The sequence below is a fragment of the Crassostrea angulata genome, chromosome 5, assembly GCF_025612915.1.
Source record: "Crassostrea angulata isolate pt1a10 chromosome 5, ASM2561291v2, whole genome shotgun sequence".
NCBI lineage: Eukaryota > Metazoa > Mollusca > Bivalvia > Ostreida > Ostreidae > Magallana > Magallana angulata.
Genome location: NC_069115.1, coordinates 40231444 through 40254991, shown reverse-complemented (window position 1 = coordinate 40254991; position 23548 = coordinate 40231444). Strand labels below are relative to the sequence as shown.

The following is a 23548-nucleotide window of genomic DNA, read 5'->3' as shown; positions in this document are numbered from 1 at the left end:
GGAAGTAGAAAATAATCATATTTTCACCATTTTAACCCAAAATGAATTTTTTTTTAAGATTTGAAATGAATAAAATTTTTACTGAATTTCAATTTTGTACATTTTAAACACAAGTCATAGTGACATCTGCTTAAACATTTATATGTGTACGTATGAACTTCAAATTTTAGCCAAACAAAAATTAGTTTAATTAAGTTATTTACAAACAGAAACTGAATAATTGATATGTTATTTCTTTTCATGTGTACACAGAATCCAGGTTACGCAGGACGTCAGGAGCTGCCTGAGAATTTGAAGATCAACTTCCGTACAGTGGCCATGATGGTCCCTGACAGAGCCATCATCATCCGCGTCAAGCTTGCCAGTTGTGGTTTCATGCAGAACATCATTCTGGCCAAGAAATTCTTCACCCTCTACAAACTGTGTGAGGAACAGCTGTCTAAGCAGGTCCACTACGATTTCGGTCTGCGTAACATTCTGTCTGTCTTACGTACTTTGGGAGCATTCAAGCGAGCGAATCCAGAGGACGCAGAAACTGTGATCGTGATGAGAGTGTTGCGTGACATGAACTTATCTAAGCTGGTGGATGAGGACGAACCTCTGTTCATGTCTCTCATCGATGACTTGTTCCCGGGAATTACCCTTGACAAAGCAGGATACCCAGAAATTGAGGCAGCCATTGAGAAAAATGTACGTTTTATTTTCTTTTGACTTTGAAATGATGTTGAGTATGTAAATTAGAAAAACACATTTTGTAAGAAAGAGTTGGATGGCTTAATGATTAATTTAAGGAAAAAATTGGGTCATGAAATTTGTAATGAAACAAAAAACACTTTTTAAAGTACTGTTGATACTGATTTTAAGGATAAAATCTAAGAAAAAAATTAATGGCTGAAGTAAAAATTGATGTAAAAGATATTTTAGATTAAAGTGTTGAATGCATGTTTGTAGGTGCTGGAAGCGGGATTGATTTTCCACGCCCCTTGGATACTGAAACTGATCCAGCTGTTCGAGACTCAGCGTGTCCGTCACGGCATGATGACCCTCGGACCCACTGGAGCCGGAAAGACCAAGTGTATCCACATGCTGATGAAGGCTATGACAGACTGTGGAGAGCCCCACAAGGAACTGAGGATGAACCCCAAGGCCATCAGCGCCCCCCAGATGTTTGGTCGACTAGACGTAGCCACCAATGACTGGACCGACGGAATCTTCTCCACTCTGTGGAGAAGGACCCACAAAACTAAGAAGGTCAGAATCCAAGGGGCTACTACATGCGAGTGAAATGTTGTTAACATTGTTGTGGTTGGTTTGAAAAGCACACCACACAGATGTAAAAAAAAATATTTGATATTGATGATTGGGTAATTGATGATGCCTTGGTATCAATTTGTTATTTTGAGCAGAAATTTGACACAGAGTTGATACTAAGTGTTTCTTCAAAAATGATAATTATTATGAACACCCCAAACTATATTTGTTTAACTGTAGGCTCCAGGGCCATAAAACTAAGTCAAGCTTATTTTTTATCTCGCTCACATCTTTGATCGAAGTCTGGCTTTTACAAAAGAGCATGTACCGAGAAATGTGAGGCTGAGATAAGAAATAAACTTGTCTTAGGTTTTATGGCTCTGAGGCCAGAATGCTTACAAAAAATTAAAATCTGTTTTGTGTTTATCAACTCCTGCAGGGTGAGCATGTGTGGTTGCTGTTGGACGGCCCTGTAGATGCCATCTGGATTGAGAACTTGAACTCTGTGCTGGACGACAATAAAACCCTGACCCTGGCTAACGGAGACCGTATCCCCATGGCTCCAAACTGCAAGATCATCTTTGAGGTACACAACATCGACAACGCCTCCCCCGCTACTGTGTCCAGGAACGGCATGGTGTTCATGTCCAGCTCCATCCTCGACTGGGAGCCCATCCTTAAAGGTTGGTGCAGTTGGAGATTGTTTCAATAAACTTTGGATTTATTTTTAGTATTTGAAAATATTTCATTCAATATTACCTTACTCGGAATCATCAGTGATTATCTTCCATCCGCATTTAGCTCTCATAGCAATGTATATCTTCATTTTCCAAAAAAAAAAAATATAGAATTTGAAATTTCATTTTCATTAGAAAAGAAGAATGTTTTTACGATTTTCTAACTTGATAGTCTTTGTTCCTCATTATAAGGTATTGTGCAAAAGATATATATAAAATATAAAATAAGATAAGTTTGGGAAATAAATATTTTGTGAAAATCTGAATTATTTAATTATTTCTCTCACAGGATGGTTGAACACTCGGCCAGCCAACCAACAAGACACAATCATGCAGACTTGTGAATCCATCTTCCCCAAGCTCTACCTGCAGGTCATTCAGAAATACGAACCCAAGATGCAAATTCTGGAGTGTATGTACATCCGCCAGCTTTGTGACTTGTTAGAGGGCCTGATTCCCTCAGGGGAGGAGGCTAAAGACATTAAAGTACCCCATCTTCAGAGAATCATCATCTTTGCCCACATGTGGGCCCTGGGAGCTCTGCTGGAGCTGGAAGACAGGAAGAAGATGGAGGACTGGATGAAAGAGAATGTCAGCAACCTGCCCCTTCCTCCAGCGTCCGGGGATGACACCATCTTTGAGTACATGGTCGGAGAGACCGGAGATTGGGAGCACTGGTCAGGACTGGTGCCCGAGTATGTCTACCCCTCAGACTCTATCCCCGAGTACACCGGAATCCTGGTCCCCAACGTGGACAATGTCAGGACGGACTACCTCATCGGAACCATTTCCAAACAGGGCAAGGCTGTTCTGCTGATTGGTGAACAGGTAGGAAGACTTTCTCTTCAATTTTCTTAACTCTGTTTTCTGTTTTGTGCGTCGTTGTCTCTTTCTTTTATAGTGACCAGTTTGTAAGTTACCGAATTATCAATTTTGATCATTGGTCTGTTTTTATCTTGGGATAGGGTACAGCAAAAACTGTGATGGTGCAGGGATACTGTGGTAAATTTGACCCAGAGCTACACATGTTTAAGAGCTTCAACTTCTCCAGTGCTAGTACCCCTTACATGTTCCAGGTAAGTCACTATACACTTCAATCCAGGGGGGAAAAGGGGAATTGTTCAATGTCCAAAACACCTTATCATGCAGGGAAAAGAGGCAGTGCTCAATGCTCACAGTTCCTCAATTCTTGGGGAAAGAGGCATTATCCAATGTTCAACACACTTTATATCAGGGGGAATAAAGAAGCATTACCAAATACCTACAATACCTCAACTAGATATTTCACAATGTCAAATTAACTTCATTTAATGGAAAAGGGACTGTCTAATTTGAAAATGTAATGCCAAAGACTCAAACAACTCATCTTTGGGAAAGAAAAGAGGCAGTTGCTTAAATCTCACTCAAGCTTATTCCAATGATCTGTGCCCCTATTAAAAGTGTTCTTTCATAACTGTTATTATCCATTTCAGAGAACCATTGAGAGCTATGTGGACAAGAGGATGGGTACCACCTACGGACCACCGGCGGGGAAGAAGATGACCGTGTTTGTTGATGACATTAACATGCCCATCATCAACGAGTGGGGAGATCAGGTACTATCTCCATGGCATTTTATACTCATTCAGCAAGCTTATAAAATGAGTACTTTACAGTTTTCTTCTGAAAGAAAATTCCAAAGTATCAAACTCTCTTACCCGTACTGCCTTTTACATCTAAAAAGAACTAAGATTTCTTTAGTTTGTGAATTTGTCTTTACATGCATTATAATAGAAAGGGACCAATTAAAAAGGGCGATAAGATATTCAAAATGGCTTATATTTTTGATACTGCATTGTCTTTTTGGAAAGGACTAATGATATTGCTTGATTTTGACATTTTATAGACATCCGTTGAAATTATAGCTTACTACAATGATTTTCTTATGATTTTTTGAACGTGACCAATGAGATCACTTGATCGAAACATTAATTTTTGTAGGTGACCAATGAGATCACTCGACAGATGATGGAGGCCAGGGGTTTCTACAACCTGGAGAAGCCTGGAGAGTTCACCAACATCGTGGACATTCAGATGATCGCAGCCATGATTCACCCCGGTGGAGGCCGTAATGACATCCCTTCCCGTCTGAAGAGGCATTTCAACATCTTCAACTGCACCCTGCCCTCAAACAGCTCCATTGACAAGATCTTCAAAACCATCGGCAATGGATATTTCATTACAGTAAGTTTTCCTTTTCAATCAAAGATAAAAAAAGTTTCTATGTATTTATATTTAATTATTGATAAAAATGGTCGATGAAGGTCATGTATTATATATATTATATATATGTGTTTGAAGAAAAAAAAATCCATTGTCAAATTTGTGTTCCCCCCCAAAAACTCTTGATAGATTATGTAATTAACTAAATATCCTACCATGTAATAAAAATAACCCTGTCTAATTTGTTTGTCTTTTATTTTTTTTAATTGCAGCATGTATGTTGAGTATCCAAGTTGTTTAACACATTTACATTGTAAAAGTTCTATTAATTTTTCACTTTGTTGTAATTTTTATATTCCCTCGAACACCTCACCCTCCCCCATTCCACCCACCATTTCTTGTTTCTTTATCTTAATTTTTTTTCAAATGACAACTCCTGTGGTCAGAGTATGTCATAATCCATTATTATTAGGTAATATGTGTATCAAAATTTGAAATTATATTATGAAATACCTGTAGATATGCAATGCTATCATTTTTGCTGGGACATATACAAGTATCAATATCAATTACTGCACAAATTGTGAAGCATGAACAGATGGAATGTCATTCTAAGATGTTAATTCATTGAAATATGTGCAGCATGTAATTTTTATGTTGTTGGTATTTTTTTTCCTGAAACACTTTATTTGAATTTTCTCACCTATATTGTGCACATTATTTTAGTTATCAAATTCAATTTATCATTAATTTATCCTGTTTTTTTTCTCTTCTTTATTAGTTCTATGGTTTCTGACAAATAGAGGGTCGCTTTAATTTTTCCTGACTTTAGATCTATAACTGTATAGACCAATATGTAATATTGTATGATGATATTATAACCATAGATATCAGATAGGCTGGAAATTCAGAAAAGTTTTAAAAAATATTTATTTATTAGTTTGTAATTATTGTAGATTGAAATATCTTGCATACTCTAAATCTTACTGTGGAAAGTTAAAAAGTTAAAAAAAAATAAAATTTTTGCAATTAATGCAGATTAAAATAATACTCTAAATCTGACTCTGAAATCTATGAATAATAATTTTGCTTTTTGCCCTAACAGGGGAGAGAATTCCCGCAGGAGGTTTGTGAACTGGTTAACTCCCTTGTGCCTGCCACAAGAAAGGTGTGGCAACGGGTCAAGGTCAAGATGTTGCCCACCCCCGCCAAGTTCCACTATGTCTTCAACTTGCGTGACTTGAGCCGAATCTGGCAAGGAATGTTGAACACTACCCCTGATATTATCAACAATGCTGGCAAAATGATGTCGCTATGGAAACACGAGTGCTTCCGTACCATCGTGGACAGATTCGTAGACATTTCTGACAAGGACTGGTTTGAGAAGACGATTAAACAGGTACTGCTTGATGGTATTTCGACATCTTTTTTTTTTCTAGTTTTTGGGTCTTTTTTGTCAATTAAACTGGGGGCAAAATAAACAATGAGATCTGCGTTGGATAATTTTTTTGTTAATACAAATTGATAAATACATGTACTTTTATCAAGGCTAAAATCAAATAAGCAAATGTATAGTTTCATATGGAAGAAGCCATGTTTCTATCATAATGGAGGATCATATTTAAATAGTATTATATAAGTTATAACAGACATCCAAACTGTAAATGATGACCTACTTTGTAGGTGGCGGAGGAAGAATGTGGTTCGGCCGCTGTGGCTGAAATGGAGGCTGAGCCTTACTTTGTAGACTTCCTGCGTGAGGCCCCTGAACCTACAGGTAAATGTCCCCCTCTGTTACAGTGTGGACAGGTGCGGCTCTGCTCTGTTTTAACTTAAAATGTTTTCACTGTCATTTGAATCATTTCTTTTTTTATGAATATCTAGTGTAGAATGAAGTCTTGTAGCATTACTGGTAAATGGTTAATTTTAAGAAAATGCAACTCTCCAAAACACTTTAATAGTACTTTGATTTGTTGATATTCTTAGTTTTAAGAGAAAATTCTTAAGCGAGGAATAAATTTTGGCTGTATGTTGTGTTCATATCGCTCATTATTCTAAAACTGTATCGGTTAATTGAATAATATTAAAATTGCAAGATTAACTTCCACTTGAATTGTGTACCAAGATTTTTTTTTTCATAAAGCTAAATCGGTGTGTCATGAAACATTTTACTTTGACATGGTGTATATAAAGACACAAGTAGTGGATCTAACAATATTTTATGATGTTTCCTCCCAGGAAAATCCAAGAAGCAGAGTAAAAAGAAATCTCAATCACGTAGAGTAGAGACTTAGTTTAGATTTCTCACTCTTCTGTCAAACATCATTGTCAATGTTGTTCATATACCTGTAAACACAATGGATCACAGTTTTAGCTATTATTATACAATTAGATGGTAATGTTGTTTATCTTCACGTGAATGTGAATTTATGTTTATTATAATTCAATTTAAAAATTATGTATGTCCAGTTTATTACACACTGATATAAACAAAATATTGAAAAAAAAAATGCATGTTAAGTCTATTAAGCATGATGTCACTCACTACAAGACAATTGTTTTGTTGTGTAATCAGTTTTTTGTTTGAATAATAAAAACATCTTGCCAAAATCATTCTAAATATAAAAGATAATCAGTTTATAATGAATTTTGATAACTTCAATTGGCATCATTGATTGTTTTAAATAAATTTCCTTTGAAAAAGAAAATCAATGTTATCATTTAACATGGGGAACAACTTCCATTTTGTAGCTTTCATCTTTCAACATATCGAAGTTTGATATGCATATATGTATATATACATATTATACACTTTTTGAGCTTGTGCATAAGAATTGTGTTTTTTTGTTTTTTTTTTGGAGTCATCCCTCTTTGCACAGTGTTTTAACGCTTCACTTTTCTCGGGTAGGTGAGGAGGCAGATGATGCTGATCTGGAGGCCCCCAAGATTTACGAGCCTATCCCCTCACTCGACTTCCTGGCCGAGCGTCTGAAGTCCTACCAAGAACTGTACAATGAAAGCATCAGAGGAGCCAAAATGGATCTCGTGTTTTTCAAGGCGAGTTGGATGGGTTATTCTCTGCTTTTTCAAATGTTTCATGATATAGGGTATTTTTCATTATGCAATGCAAGTTAAAGAATAAAATGTTAATCTGTGCATGATCACAGGTGTTTTACAGAATTTAAAGTTGGATATTGATAGAACTTTGATAGATACTTTATAAACTTTGATAGATACTTTATAAAATTCCAACCCTTTTTAAGTAACCTGTATTTAAATATGTTGAAGTATTAAAAGTTATGGAATGAAAATTAACAAGCATTATTTTTTGACATCACAGGACGCCATGACCAATCTGGTGAAGATCTCACGAGTGATCCGTACCCCACGAGGCCACGCCCTCTTAGTGGGTGTGGGAGGGTCCGGTAAACAAAGCTTGACCAGACTGGCATCCTTCATTGCTGGCTACAAAAACTTCCAGATCACCTTATCCAGGTAAAAACACTTTAAAAGAAAAAATTAATTTCTGCCAAAACTGCAAAATGTTTCATCTGATTTGAAAAAATGAAACCATAAGCAATGGTTAGTCATGCAATTCTTAATCTGAGAATATTGATGAGATTAGAATGGTCATTGGTCTTTATGAATTCATCTAAAAATTGCATAATGTAAAATTTGAAATGGTGATGAAGCTGAGATGTAAGAACCATGAACTTTGATTTGTTGTAACTGCTAACATTAAGGAGGTAAGACTGACGATGTTGTGTTGATCATGGGGAGTCTGTTGTGTTTCACACACAAAATGTTCAATGTTCATCATTGCTTTCACCAAAGAAATAGTTGCATTTGATTATGTTAAGAAAATTCACAAGTAACAATATATGTGTCATGATATATCATACTTTTTGTTTGAAAATAAAATGTAACCCCCCCCCCCCCCCCAAAAAAAAAATTTTTTTTTTGGTGAATAAAGGCCTGTTAAAAAAACCCAAACCACTGAACTTCTTGCATGTATATAGTTTCATCTTTGCAGTTATTCGTACCATGATGGAGGCTAAATTGTCTGGGTTTTTTTTCACAGCATAAAGTGATACAATTGCTTTGCAAACACAATTTTCACTCTAGTAAACTGTCAGACACTATTGTAAAACTACTCATTGACTCTAAATCATTTATTGCCACTAAAAAATCTCTGTAGTAAACATGAATGAGAGAAAGAGGAGAGATCAGAGGAGAGAGAGATAAGAGGTGAGAAAGAGGTACAAGGAGAAAGGGAGAGAAGATGAAAGACGGGGTGCAACGTTAAAAAAACGAGAGGAGGAAATAGAAAGTATGATATACTGAGTTGTGTTCTGTAGGTCGTACAACGTGAGCAACTTGCTGGAGGATTTGAAGTTCCTGTACCGCACTGCTGGCCAGCAGGGCAAGGGAATCACCTTCATCTTCACAGACAACGAAATCAAGGACGAAGGCTTCCTGGAGTACATGAACAACATTCTGTCCTCTGGAGAGGTGAGTTCGAGGACCAGAGAGGGTTCCTTGGGTTCCTCAAAGAAAACTTTGGCTCAAAAGAATTTATTATCAGATCTTTTTTATGGAAGGCAGGACTAAAAGTTTGTCAGTTGGGGAAGTGGAAGAGGGGGGTTGTAATAGTTAGGAAGTAATTATTTTGAGTAGTTTGAAACTTATTGTTCTGCATATTTAGCAATTGAGTGTTGCTATTTTTTTTACAGTTTCATGAAAAAGTTAGGTTTGACTACATGGTTATTTTCTTTTTTAGGTCTCTGGTCTGTTTGCCAGAGATGAGATGGATGAGATCTTGCAAGAACTGATCGGAGAAATGAAGAAGGATTTCCCCCGCCGTCCTCCCACTAATGAAAACCTGTATGACTATTACTTGTCTAGGTGTCGACAGAATCTTCACGTGGCTCTCTGCTTCTCACCTGTATGTACACTGTAAAACTATAAATGTAAACTGTAATTGTAAACAGCTGTAAAACTGTTATAATTGTAAACTGTAAACCATCTATCTTGTGATCTGTTTTTGGGACTATAACAGTGGTCATTACAACATGACAGAAAAGTTATCTTGACCAAAATTTAAAGGTCAGGTCTGTGTTTTTTAAAAGTCTGTAAGTCATTAGGTCTAGAACTCAAGATGAGCATTTTTACTATATAACAAGGCTATAGGCTCTCTTCATTTTGTTAACAAAATGTTTTGGATAGTTTTAGATAAAAAGAACAATTTTTTGTAATTACTTATTTCTGTGACACATTTGGATTCATTTAACTGAAAAAAGTGTGAAGACTTTGAAAAATATATTAAACTTTATGCACGTTATCTCCCTTCGCCGACAGGTTGGAGAAAAGTTCCGCAGCAGATCGCTGAAGTTCCCGGGGCTGATTTCTGGCTGTACCATGAACTGGTTCCAGCGCTGGCCCAAGGATGCCCTGATTGCCGTCTCCAACCATTTCCTGGCAGAATTTGACATTTCCTGCACCCCAGCTGTCAAAACCGCTGTCCAGGGGACCATGGGTCTGTTCCAGGTATGAATCTATAGTAGAAATGCGAGCAAAAAAAAAGACTCCTAACTATAGCAGCTAATTAGGTATAGGTGCTGTTTCCTTTTAGAATTCTTATGTAGTGTAGAAGTGTAGAGTAATGTGCTGAATGGTAAAGTAGTGTGAAAAGTGTAAAGAATGTAAAGTAGTAAGGCCTATAAGTGTAAAGTAACGTGGAGAAGTGTAAAGCAGTGTGTTGGAGTGTTTAGATGATGGATGTACAAATGCAGTCATGATTTGTATGTTTTGACAGGATCTTGTGGCAGAGATGTGCATTGAGTATTTCCAGAGGTTCCGTCGTCAGACGTATGTCACCCCCAAGTCCTATCTGTCCTTCATCGCTGGCTACAAGACCATCTACAGCGAAAAGAAAGGCGAGATTGGAATTCTGGCCGAGAGAATGAATACTGGTAGGTTGCTGATAGTGTCACATTAAATTGTTCCTTGTTCTTTAATATAATATCTAGCAAAATTAAAAAAAGATTTTGTTATTAAGATGTGTTGGTATGTGTGTATTGCATTAAGTATGAAGAAGACCAATAAATGAATTTATTAAAATAATATCACGAATTACATGTAACAACTACCATATCTTTATATAATTATATGGTTCTATAAACATGAGCTAACATTATCAGTTTCTGTTAATTAAGAAGAAGACATTTTTAATCACTTTGGTCCATCTGTATACACAATGTGGACTCTTGCTAGGTCTGAAGAAACTAGTGGAGGCCACAGAGTCTGTGAACGAACTGTCCAAAGAACTGGCTGTGAAGGAGAAGGAGTTAGCCGTGGCCTCCAAGAAGGCCGACCAGGTGTTGGCTGAGGTGACCGTCAGTGCCCAGGCCGCTGAGAAAGTGAAGGCCAACGTACAGGTGGTGAAGGACAAGGCCCAGAACATCGTAGACACCATCTCCGTGGACAAGGCAGCCGCTGAGGAGAAACTGGAGGCAGCAAGGCCGGCCTTGGAGGAGGCCGAGGCTGCGCTCCAGACCATCAAGCCCGCCCACATCTCCACGGTCAGGAAGCTGGGGAAACCCCCCCACCTGATCATGAGGATCATGGACTGTGTGCTGTTGCTGTTCCAGAAACGTCTGGAGTCAGTGCAACAGGACCCAGAGAGACCTTGTGTCAAGCCGTCATGGTCAGATGCCTTGAAACTTATGAGCAGCAGTGGCTTCTTGAACGGTCTCATGACATTTAACAAGGTATCTATACTTGTTCAACACACCCCTTAAAAATTTGCAAATAATATTAATCTCTTTAAGATATTTATACTGTTATATAATTATATAGTAATAAAAAATCACCAGATGTGGATACTTTATTTTGTAATGTGGATATGCTAATATAAATATATGTTTAAAATTATGCAAACCATTAATGATGAGTTGGTTTTTGATTTTCTATACACTCACTTCAGGACACAATTAATGAAGAGACAGTGGAGCTGTTACAGCCTTACCTGATGATGGAGGACTACACACTAGAGACCGCCCAGAAAGTCTGTGGTGACGTAGCCGGTCTCTGCTCCTGGACCAAAGCCATGGCCTTCTTCTACGGCATCAACAAAGAAGTCCTGCCTTTGAAGGCAAACTTGGCAGTGCAGGAGGCCCGTCTACAGTCAGCCATGAGGGACCTAAACGAAGCTCAGGCTCAGCTTGACGATAAGAACAAGGAGCTGGCAGCTGTAATGGCCATGTATGACGCGGCCATGAAAGAGAAACAGGTGAGAAGTTCGGTCGTGAATAATTCACTACCTTAGAGAGAGAGAGAGGTAGAAGGGGGAAAGAAGCAGTTGATAGCAGCCATTTCCTCTCTTCTTTTAGTAGCTGCAATAATGTAGCCCTCTCCCGATTTTTTTTTTTTTTTTGGGAGAGGGCTACAACTCCATAGGATCTCCGTAATGGTGCAAGTGCGGGAGTGATTCACTCCCGCAACGATTTCGTCTCAAATCGTTTATAAATGACAATAACATTTGCATTTCTTACCTGACCTCAAACGTTGTAGATGTCTATGGCATAAATTAATCCAAAAATATCAAGTATAGTCCATATATCGGTTACTTTTCGTGTATGTCAACAACGAAAGTTGAATTTGTCCGCCATGTCTACTGACCTTGACCGGTTTTATTTTGGGACAGCCAATGAGAATTCAGGAGCGGATCTTGAACTGAATATAGGAATTCCCCTATTATAAACATAATTAACGCGGTAAATATGAATTTTCCATTATATACCATTTCCTTAAATAATGTTTTAGTGATATAACGAGGTAAGATCAATTATTAACACTGACATTTGCGTTATCAAGCCCATCAAAACTCCAAGCGTACATCCCATAAAATCACGCGAGAACTGTCATGGCTGCTGAAAAAGACGACTGGTAAACATGCTGATGTATTTTATCTGGTTTTGATTTATATATGATTAATTTGTTCAACCTGAATTAGAAAATCATTTTATCTCAAGGAAGACAAATATAAAATCGATCTTTTCAGACCGAAGTCAGCCGCATTAAAAACTTAATTTTGCACCATTACGGAGATCCTGTGGAATTGTAGCCCTCTCCAGTAAACATCAGATATAAAAAAATCGGAGAGGGCTACATTATTGCAGCTATTCTTTTAGAGGAGTGTTGGAGTTGTGGTAATGATGTGTGCCGATATTATGATATATAAATATCATCACAAAAAATTTTAAAGTTGACAAGAAAATCATTAATTACATGAAAATGACTGCACATTTTTTATTTTTAATACTTGAAATATAACAATTTTTCAAATTTGTAGGCATTAGTGGATGATGCTGAGGCCTGCAGGAGAAAGATGAACAATGCGACCGCCCTGATTCAGGGTCTGTCTGGGGAGAGAATCCGATGGACTGAGGCCAGTAAGGGGTTCCAGGCCCAGATCCACCGACTGGTGGGCGACGTCCTACTCTGTACAGGCTTCCTGTCTTACACCGGCCCCTTCAACCAGGAGTTCCGTAACCTCATTTTGAAGAACTGGAAGAAAGAGATGATTGCCCAGAAAATCCCCTTCAGTGATGTTAGTTTTTTTTGTTTTTTGATTTTTTTTTTTTCACAGGTTTTAGTTAGAAATTTACCAATTTGAAATAAGTTTAAATTTCATGTAAAAACGTAAAACAAAAATAAAACAAAAATTTCTAGCAAAATGAAACTCTGTTAACTTTTTGGCAGGACCTGAATATCGTGTCTATGTTGGTGGATAATGCCACTATCTCTGAGTGGAATCTGGAAGGTCTGCCCAATGATGAGCTGTCAATTCAGAACGGCTTGATCGTGACCAAAGCCTCACGCTTCCCCCTGCTGATCGATCCACAGGGCCAGGGCAAATCTTGGATCAAGAAGAGAGAGAGCAAGAACGAACTGCAGGTAGGCCAGTGTTTCATTTGATTGACAATATAGGGATTTGAATGGAGGAGTAAGGAGGAATATTTTTTTGTGTTTTGTTTACATGTGTTGTTCCAAGGGGCTATGAATTGTATTTTACTTTTTATCAAGAAGGTATTATTAGCTTTCCATCTATTATGAAAAAACCATTTCTAGATTATCAAGAATATTCAGCTAAAAAAAAACAAGTTCAGGTGGATCTTGCATATATAATAAAGGCTCATAGATTTAAAAATAGAGTGACATCCTAGCTTACATGGGTTTTAAGAAATGATCATACCATTTATACATATATTGGAATGATCAAAGTAATGGAAAAAAAGCAATGAATGTACAAATATACCTGTACCTGTAGACACCTGTTCATCTCTGTAGGTTACCGCCCTCAACCACAAGTACTTCCGAGCCCACCTTGAGGACAGCCTGTCCCTGGGGCGACCCCTCATTATTGAGGACGTGGGTGAGGAGCTAGACCCCGCCTTGGACAACGTGCTGGAAAAGAACTTTATCAAGTCAGGTTCCACCTTCAAGGTAAGCAGTTTGTTCACAGTTAGCCTTCTGTGGGTTTTCATTGTTCTTTGTTGGCATTAATTTGGTGGGGGGGGGGGGGTTATGGTTTAAAGCATACAGTTTCAAGAATAAGTCAGTTCATTGGAAAATGACTCCACCAGGATAAATTGTTGTCATGTGCTGTACTTTGTCGAATGTTTGATTCTGTGGAATCTACAAAGTAATGAAGTTAAATCGATGATTATCTTGACAGAACCACAATAATGTTTTCATTAAAAGCCTTTATAATTTTTTTTTGGTGAATGGTTTTTGCATTCATAAAGTCATTAAAAGCAATCAACAGTATGTAAAAATTTTAATTATGATAGTTCCATTTGATTTAAGAAAATCTTTTTCTTTCTCTTACCTAGGTGAAAGTGGGAGACAAGGAGGTTGATGTGATGAACGGATTCCGTCTGTACATCACCACAAAGCTGGGTAACCCCACCTACACCCCAGAAGTGTCCGCCCGCACCTCCATCGTAGATTTCACTGTCACAATGAAAGGTCTGGAGGACCAACTGCTAGGTGTTGTCATCTTGACAGAGAAACAGGTACAGAATTGAATTGAAAGCAACATATATAAGTTGATATCATTAACATCTCTTCTCTTTTTTATTAGGGCCCCGCAAGGATTTGCGGGTGCCCTATAGTAATCACTCTGTCCGTCCGTCCTTCTGTCCGTCCGTCCGTCTGTCACTCTTCCGTCCACAAATTTCCTGTTTTTTTTCTAATAACTTTTTTTATGGTTGCCCAATCAAGTTCAAATTTGGTATGGTAGTTCAGTAGGCAGAAATACATATTTTGATGCTAAGTTTGGTTCTCTATGTCTTCTGGTTTGGAGCTGGGGTGGTGGGGTAGATTCCTAACTATGCATAAGAAGAATGGGCAAAGAGAGATAACTGCTGAGAATGAATGGGCAAAGAGAGATAACTGCTGAGAATGTTACAATTGTATACATGGAAGGCTGTGCAATATTTGTCCTTTGGGATTAATTAACCTTCCACAGGAAGAAAATCCTAAGCTTTATCTTTATCTGTCACATTGAGATTAATAACTGCACTGCCTGTGTCTGCAAATGAACTTTGTTTTGAAGTTAAGGTCAATTTTGAATGATGTGTAGTATTGTGTACATTCTTTGAAATATGGATTTGAAATATAATATTCATATTTTTTTTGGTTAAAATACCGTACACAATGATTTATGATAGTTTTATTGAATAGAGGCAAAGCCTAGGTATCATTGCATTGGTATCAATTCTTTGTTTTTTTAACAAATTTTATTTCATCCCATGTTAACCCACTTTATCCCGTGGATATGACTCACTGGATATTTTTTTGATATTCCACAGTTGTGACTTTCCAATGGGATTTGCCTAGGCATAATGAAGTAAAAATAATGTAGAGTTTTATAAACAGTGTAAACATTGATTGCGGTGTATAAAATATGGGATAAATAGAATCTCATGATTTGTAGTATAATATGATTTTTATCCAACTTGTGTGTTTTATCCCCTCACTAAGGCTCAAGAAAAAAACACTTTAATTGTTGGATGAAAATCATATCCAACTACAAATCACGAGATTCTATATATTCCAGTTCTTTACATCTTCTGCCGGGCATTTATTTTTCATCATTGTTAATATAAAGAGGATGGAATTCAAAGTTTTTTTCACTTCTCTATATTAATTGTCATAGCGGGGCCCTTCCTGACTGGTCAGTTTTCTAGTTGTTAATAATTCTAGATTTTAGGAGTCAAGCTTGGATAGATTTTTTGGTGTGTGCAATATATGCCTTGCTTTTCACAAGAATTTTGAAATAGGTTTGATTACTTGCTAGAAAAAAGTACCCTACTGCTCTTTATATAAATGTATGTAAATTTTTTCTCTCCTTTGATGAATCCTACAGGAATTGGAGCAGGAGAGAGTGTCTTTGATGGAAGAGGTAACAGCCAACAAGAGGAAGATGCAGGAGCTGGAAGACAACCTTCTGTACAGGCTGACCTCCACTCAGGGCTCACTGGTGGAAGATGAGTCCCTGATCCAAGTACTGCAGGTCACCAAGGCCACAGCAGAAGATGTCAGCGAGAAACTCAAGGTGGCTGCTGAGACCGAGATCAAAATCAACTCGGCTCGTGAGGAGTTCAGACCTGGTGAGTGAAAATAATAAAAAGATGAGTATTTTATCTAAAGAAAAGGCTTTCAAATAATTGTGTTCATAAGTTCTCGTTTCAAAGATCAGCTTTAAGTTGGTGTCGACAATGTAAAAGAATTGGTGTTGTTTTTCTCTAGTATCCAACAGAGGCAGTATCCTGTACTTTGTGATTGTGGAGATGAGCATGGTCAACTGTATGTACCAGACCTCCCTGAAGCAGTTCTTGGAGCTGTTCGACCTGTCCATGCACAACTCCCAGAAGTCCCCCATCACCAGCAAGCGTATTAACAACATCATTGAGTACCTGACGTTTGAGGTGTTCCGCTACACCGCCCGGGGCCTGTATGAGGTGGACAAGTTCCTGTACACCACCCTCCTGACCTGTAAGGTGGAGCTGAACCAGGGCAAGATCCGGATGGAGGAGTTCCAGACGTTCATCAAGGGAGGTGCCGCCCTGGATCTGAATGCCGTGGAGCCCAAACCCAAGAAGTGGATCTCGGACATCACCTGGCTCAACTTGGTGGAGCTGAGCAAGCTGGGACAGTTCAGCCAGATCTGTGGTCAAGTGGCCAGGAATGACAAGGTGAGGCTCGCTGGATCAAGAGAATTCTGGTTTCTGTTGGGGAAGGAGATTTATCTATTCTAGAATTGAACAATTAAATTAATGACAAGGAAGTCAAGTTCAAGTAAATGACAGTAAGTTGCAATTTAAAAAACAAGAGTTGAGCTTGTATTTGCAAAACTTAAAAAACCCCGATTAAACATCTTTTAGAACTAAAATAAAATGGGGATTTACTCCTGTCCATCTTTCTGATTTTATGCTATATGTCAAAAGAGGGCATTTTTAAAACGTCTAGAAAAGTTGAGAAATTCTAAAAAACTGTTATTTACTGTCTGTAATTTGATAATGATTTACTCGGGGGAGATGTGCAAGTAAAAAACTATTTGCTTTGAGACGCATGATTTTACAGTAATGCATTGTGTTGTTTTTGTAGGCCTGGAAAGCATGGTTTGATGAAGATGCCCCAGAGGAATGTACCATTCCTGACGGCTACTCCACTACTCTAGAGACATTCCGGAAACTGCTCCTTATCAGATCTTGGTGCCCAGACAGAACAATTCCAATGGCAAAGACGTACATTGCAGAGGCAATGGGACCCAGGGTTAGTGCCTATGATGTCTTATTTAGTTCATTTTATTGTCCCCCGCCGCAACGCGGTGCGGGGACATAGAAATGCCGGGCGTCCGTCCGTCCGTGGGTCCGTGTGTCCGTGTGTCCGTGGGTCCGTGTGTCTGTGGGTCCGTGCGTCCGTGTGTCCGTGCGTCCGTCCGTCACACTTTTTTGTAAGCGCTCTCATGCCTACAAATTTTGACGGATTTTCATTAAATTTATACCAAATGTTTATACCACTATTACCTTGGTCAAGTTCGAAAATCAGCATTGGTCGATACTTTTTGTTGGAGTTATGGGACTTTGACCACAATAATGACTCTGTTTTATCCAAAAATCGACCTTGTAAGCGCTCTCATGCCTACAAATTTTGACGGATTTTCATTAAATTTATACCAAATGTTTATACCACTAATACCTTGGTCAAGTTCGAAAATCAGCATTGGTTGATACTTTTTGTTGGAGTTATGGGACTTTGACCACAATAATGACTTTGTTTTATCCAAAAATTGACCTTGTAAGCGCTCTCATGCCTACAAATTTTGACGGATTTTCATTAAATTTATACCAAATGTTTATACCACTAATATCTTGGTCAAGTTCCTTAATCAGCCTTGGTCGATAGACTCGATACTAGTATACTGCTTGAACGGCGGGGGACCCAGGAATTCTATTCTTGTTGGTTGTAGAAATGATCATTCATACACTGTAAAATCCACATCTGATTTTCATTTGAATAAATTAATGTTTTTTTTTATTCAATCCATACTACGGAGTAGAAGGTGATAAAACTTTATTTTCTAGTTTGCGGAAAGCGTCATCCTAAACTTGGAGGAAATGTGGAAGGAATCCAACATCCGCACTCCCATGGTGTGTTTCCTGTCCATGGGTTCTGACCCGACAGAGAACATCATGGCCCTGGCCAAGAAAAAGAACATCAAGTGTGGCTACATCTCCATGGGACAAGGGCAGGAGGTTCACGCCCGCCGTCTTATCTCCTCCTCCATGCAGGACGGCTCCTGGGTGCTCCTCCAGAACTGCCATCTTGGACTTGACTTCATGGATGAATGCTTGGATTCTGTGAGTTCTTGCCCATATTTAATATTTATATATTTTTATTTTACTTTACATGGTCCTGGGAATCATTAATTGATGCTTATGCCAAAGTGGAAAGTTAAATTGTTGATTTTTTTATTCCCATGAATCTAAATATAATGACGTAAAATCCCTTTATTGTTGAATATTTAATATACATGCCCATATTAAATTTGAACTAAGTTTGATATCTCGTTTTCATTTGTTCCCTGGATTTGGTAGTATTTTGGTCAGGGGGAAAGGTTATGAAGGCTTTTGCCTAATGTTATAGCTTTTAAATTCTATAAGGTCTGCATGTGTGTAATCTTTTCTGTTTAGGTTACGTCAGCAGAGAATGTGAACGATGCCTTCAGACTATGGATGACCACTGAGGAACACAAGAAGTTCCCCATCAATCTCCTGCAGAGCTCCATCAAGTTCACCAATGAACCTCCACAAGGTGTCAAAGCTGGACTCAAGAGGACATATGCCCTCATCACACAGGTAATCAAAATGTATTCTACTACTGAATAACTGATAAATTCATTTGTTCTCTGACTAGGACTGCAGTGAAAGCTGCAGTTTCTTAAAGCTGACCACCTGTCTGAAAAAAAAATAATTAGATAAGTTATTAGAGATAACACAGATCAATTTGATTGGATACGTCTGATGATATGTGTATTTCCTGATTAAGACTTCAGTAAAATCTGCAGTTGTTTAAAGTTTGAACACCTAACTGAAGAAAAAAAATCAATAGATTTATGTGGTCATGAATTATCACATCTTGTGATTAGAAAAACAAAGCTATGAAAGTGTGATTTTTTTGGTCTGATGTAACTAAAGCTGTATGCAGTGAAAGCTATTTTATCTTGCATACTTTAAAAAAAAAGAAGTAATTAATGGGTAATTGTGATGGCTGCCTTTCAGGAACAACTGGAGTACACCAACCTGCCGCAGTGGAAGCCCATGCTGTACGGGGTGGCCTTCCTCCATACCACCGTCCAGGAGAGGAGGAAGTTCGGACCCATCGGATGGAACATCCCCTACGAGTTCAACCAGGCTGACTTTACTTCCACTGTCCAATTTATTCAGAACCATCTGGATGACATAGACCCCAAGAAGGTGGGTTTTTTTTTTTTATAAGGGGTTTGAGATTTGCATGATATGTATATTTCTGTGATAGTTAATGAACTTAATTCAAAGGGCTTTGAAATTAGAAAACTATGATTTAGTTAATTAGCCACTGAAATACATGTTTTAGATTTACTACATTACATATTACTATGAATTTGTTTTACTTATACATTTTATTCATCTAAAAATTCTAAGTGCAAATTTTTGACAGTTTTATTTGTAAAGCTAGTAACTGTAATGTTTTAGTTAAACTAAGCCGGATTCTGAGGATCTCTAAATGATTGACTTCTGTCCTACAGGGTGTTTCTTGGAACACAGTCAGATACATGGCAGGTGAGGTACAGTATGGAGGACGTGTCACAGACGATTATGACAAGCGACTTTTGAACACGTACTGTAAGGTGTGGTTCAGTGAGGCCATGTTCTCGGACAGCTTCCAGTTCTACACCGGCTACAAGATCCCGCGCTGTAAGAATCTGGACGAGTACCGGGCCTACATCGAGACCTTGCCCCTCAGAGACTCACCAGAGTGCTTCGGTCTTCACTCCAATGCAGACATTACGTGAGTATCTACATGTTTCTTCATATTTTTTTGTTTTCAGATTAACTTAAATTTAGACTCCAGGGTGAAAAGACTTGCAATGAGCACACTTTCAATCCATGCAAAAGTGAGCTTTTCATGATTTTAAGTTTATGCCAGGAACTTAAAAATAAAATGAGTGTTTTTGACTCTGATGGCTTCAAAAGATACCTTTCTTATGTTTTCTCTTCATTTGTTTTCTTTCATAAATTCTTGCTTATTCGTTATCCAAAACCAATGAGAATATTTCTATCATGTTGTTTGTTATTACTAGGTACCAGACCAATACATCCAACACCATGCTCTCCAACATTGTGGACATTCAGCCAAAAGACGCCGGCGGTGGTGGCGGTGAGACCAGAGAAGCTGTGGTGTACAGACTGGCCGACGACATGCTGGAGAAGCTGCCACAGGACTATGTACCACACGAGGTACGCGGAGTGTACCGCATAATCAAAAAAACCTTAACTTCTTATCCATGACTGTTTTAGATGTATTGTTTTAGATGCATTGTTTTTTTTTTTTTAAAAATGCAACATAAGTACACAGTTTTAATTCATCAATGTACAAAAAAAATTCGTTTTGTTTGTAATTTTCTAACTTTTACCATACAACAGCTTGTTGATATATTATATATGTAAAGTTTTCAAAAAGATTTCTATTGACCAAGATTGACGTAATCGGATTTACCAATTACAGGTCAAAGACAGGCTGAGAAAGATGGGCATGCTGCAGCCCATCAACATCTTCCTCCGCCAGGAGATCGACAGAATGCAGAGGGTCATCACCCTAGTGCGCACCACCCTGTCCGACCTCAAACTGGCCATCGACGGAACCATCATCATGAGTGAGAACCTCCGTGACGCGCTGGACAACATGTTCGACGCCCGTATCCCCACCATTTGGAAGAAGATCTCCTGGGAGTCGGCCACCCTCGGGTTCTGGTTCACCGACCTCTTGGACAGAAACCAGCAGTTCTCCACCTGGCTGTTTGATGGACGACCCACTTCTTTCTGGATGACCGGATTCTTCAACCCTCAGGTAATTCAAGCTTTGTAGCTTTCTTGCTATAACAGAGTAACTTGGTATTCAGGAATCATGTTCATATACATCGTAGGGGTATTGTTTAAAATATACACATTTTTATACATCGCAATATTTTGTAAAAAAAAAAATTGAATGTTTAGATACATAATTAACGAAACAGGGCTTGGTATATTTGCTAGATTTAAGTATAAAGAAACTTTGTTTACAGTAATATAATTTTTTCTCAAAGCGTATTTGGTATTGAGATGACAGCTTTCTTTGTCAAAAACTTAACTACATGATTTTTAATCAGCATCAAGAGATGATGTAGGTTTGAATATTGTGCATCATGTGAGAATGTATGACTAACTATCTGTTTGTGTGTCTGTGTAGGGTTTCCTGACTGCCATGAGACAGGAGATTACCCGCGCCCACAAGGGCTGGGCTTTGGACGCCGTGGTACTGGACAACGAGATCACCAGGATGATGAAGGAGGACATTCACACCCCGCCCAACGAAGGTCAGTAGCCAATCAACACCCAGCACTGTACCGCCAGGGGAATCTGATTTAATAGATCTTTAAAAAAAGTGTACCTATCAAAGCTAGTCCTGAATAAGGCCCTTGTTACTGAAGCAGACAGAAATTTTTGAATGGATTGAAGAGACAAATGCAGAGCAATTTAATAAAAAAACCATTATAAAAAAGCTTGGTTTTTGCATCAACATCTTCAGAATAATGGAAATAATAAAGATTAGTACCTCTGTGTCTATAAACTTACTGAAACTGTTTCAAAATGACAGTCAGAGAAGGATTCCATCTTTAAGTCCTCAGTATGGACCATGTGGTTTTCAAAACTGTTTCTTAATGACTGTGATGACTATTTCTTTTGTAGGTGTGTACATCTACGGCCTGTTCCTGGATGGGGCCGGCTGGGACCGCAGGAACTGTCGCCTGGTAGAGCCCACCCCCAAGGTCCTGTACACTCCCCTCCCGGTCGCCCACGTTTTTGCCACCAACGTGGACAAGCCCAGCAAGGCCACAAACCTGTATGAGTGTCCCGTCTACAAGAAACCTCGTCGTACCGACTTGACCTACATCTTCCCGCTGCTTCTAAAGACCAACAAGAACCCCGACCACTGGATCCTGCGTGGTGTCGCTCTGTTGTGCGACATCAAATAAACTTGCAATCCAACTTCAAAATATTGTTAATACGTGAACTTTAAAAAAAAAAATTTTCTTTTTCACTACAGTGTGGATTTTTTTTCTTTTTTGCCATTTCTGATTGACTTCCCCTGATAAAATGTGTGATACATATATAATATATTTACCGGTATCTGCTAAACCTGGACTATATGATATATATTATATTTGAAAGAAAATTCGATGAACACTGTCTGCAAGACATTGTTGAGAGACTTTGTTTTTCTTTAAATATTATTAAATATTTTAGCCATCCGTCCAGTAATATTCCTAACCAGAGCAGTATTTTTGTACGATTATTTCTGGGTGTGTTCTTTTTTTAAATATTTTCCCTTTATGATATACATGAATTATCGAACTTAACACGGATTTGTCTTCTGACCATTATTTATATTTTATTTAATTTATTAATTTACTCCATTTGTTGTTATACATGCACCAAGAAATGTTGTTTTGTTACATGTTTACATTTATATAAAGAAAAGCTGAATTTTGTGTTGATTTGAAACAATAAAATATAACTCATTATGGAGTGTTGGTCATTTAATCTTTTAATGTTGTATTCAATTATCGTCAGAAATTGGAAATTTGTGCAAGGACAAGATGGATGCAGCTGCAGAAAGAAATATTGAGAAGAAATATTTCATTGTTGACGGTGAACAAATTGAAAAGAAGAAAAAAAGGGTCTTTTTGAATGTTTTTCATTTTGAGAATAATTCATTTATTTACTGCATTGTGGCCAGTATGTGGTCTGAAGCTTTTCATCTTTCACAAAAAATAGTGTTTTCACCAAAGCGTTCCTCAGATTTCATTTGACGATAACCCCTTACCTTGAACGATCTCAGTACAATAAAGTTTTCATAATTTTAAGGTCAAGATTTAGTATATGAAAGGTGCCAACAGGTTTATGAAATTCAAGATATAAATTCCTTTAATGATGCTTCATAACAATATCTTTGTTTCATACGGTGTACCGAGCTTAGATTTCTTATAAACATGATAAAAAATCACGATGTTTTAAACAACAATTTTATATGAAATTAATATGAAAGATAAAAGTAACAAATCTCAGAGTTGAGTCCATTTTTCACTAATGAAATATATCTAGAATGCCTATAGAGTCTTTCCAAATGCATCATTATACAAGCTCTTAACCTTCTCTTTAAAATGATGTCAAATTGAATATAGGTAGTGGGACTACTTTTTCCGTAATTATTGATTTTGAATGTCAAAATATTGTTTTATTTTCTACACAATTCCTTTAAAGTCCTAAAATACGGGAAAGGATTCATCAAACAATTATGACGTCATAATTGTTCTAGACTAATTAATATGAAAAGGAACAAAATTTTATGTATTCTCAACCTCATATGATAAAAATACAAGATTATATTTTACAAAAAGGCTACTGAATCTTACAATGAAAAAGTTTGACCATCAGCTAGTTTCATGTAGATTTTTAATATATAAATGGCAATTCCAATTTTATTCG

The 23548-nt window shown here is 37.8% G+C and overlaps 1 protein-coding gene across 2 annotated transcripts in view; it reads left to right on the top strand.

Moving 5' to 3' along the window:
- LOC128186155 (dynein axonemal heavy chain 5-like) overlaps positions 1-22584 on the top strand; it is a 43970-nt gene extending 21386 nt beyond the window's left edge. For both annotated transcript variants that reach the window (XM_052855899.1, XM_052855898.1), the window contains 32 exons: positions 253-690; positions 952-1251; positions 1691-1934; positions 2278-2816; positions 2954-3064; positions 3461-3583; positions 3969-4211; positions 5296-5589; positions 5874-5967; positions 7099-7247; positions 7531-7685; positions 8549-8702; positions 8971-9135; positions 9549-9737; positions 10006-10162; positions 10464-10960; positions 11176-11481; positions 12544-12801; positions 12954-13148; positions 13542-13697; positions 14087-14269; positions 15625-15868; positions 16008-16453; positions 16866-17033; positions 17846-18121; positions 18455-18619; positions 19043-19237; positions 19549-19811; positions 20104-20260; positions 20529-20870; positions 21249-21375; positions 21749-22584. In XM_052855899.1, coding sequence (XP_052711859.1) covers positions 253-690; positions 952-1251; positions 1691-1934; positions 2278-2816; positions 2954-3064; positions 3461-3583; positions 3969-4211; positions 5296-5589; positions 5874-5967; positions 7099-7247; positions 7531-7685; positions 8549-8702; positions 8971-9135; positions 9549-9737; positions 10006-10162; positions 10464-10960; positions 11176-11481; positions 12544-12801; positions 12954-13148; positions 13542-13697; positions 14087-14269; positions 15625-15868; positions 16008-16453; positions 16866-17033; positions 17846-18121; positions 18455-18619; positions 19043-19237; positions 19549-19811; positions 20104-20260; positions 20529-20870; positions 21249-21375; positions 21749-22035 — 7620 coding nt within the window. In that variant the 3' untranslated portion in view covers positions 22036-22584. The remainder of the gene's footprint in view (positions 1-252; positions 691-951; positions 1252-1690; positions 1935-2277; positions 2817-2953; positions 3065-3460; positions 3584-3968; positions 4212-5295; positions 5590-5873; positions 5968-7098; positions 7248-7530; positions 7686-8548; positions 8703-8970; positions 9136-9548; positions 9738-10005; positions 10163-10463; positions 10961-11175; positions 11482-12543; positions 12802-12953; positions 13149-13541; positions 13698-14086; positions 14270-15624; positions 15869-16007; positions 16454-16865; positions 17034-17845; positions 18122-18454; positions 18620-19042; positions 19238-19548; positions 19812-20103; positions 20261-20528; positions 20871-21248; positions 21376-21748) is intronic.
- The last annotated feature ends 964 nt before the right edge of the window (positions 22585-23548 follow it).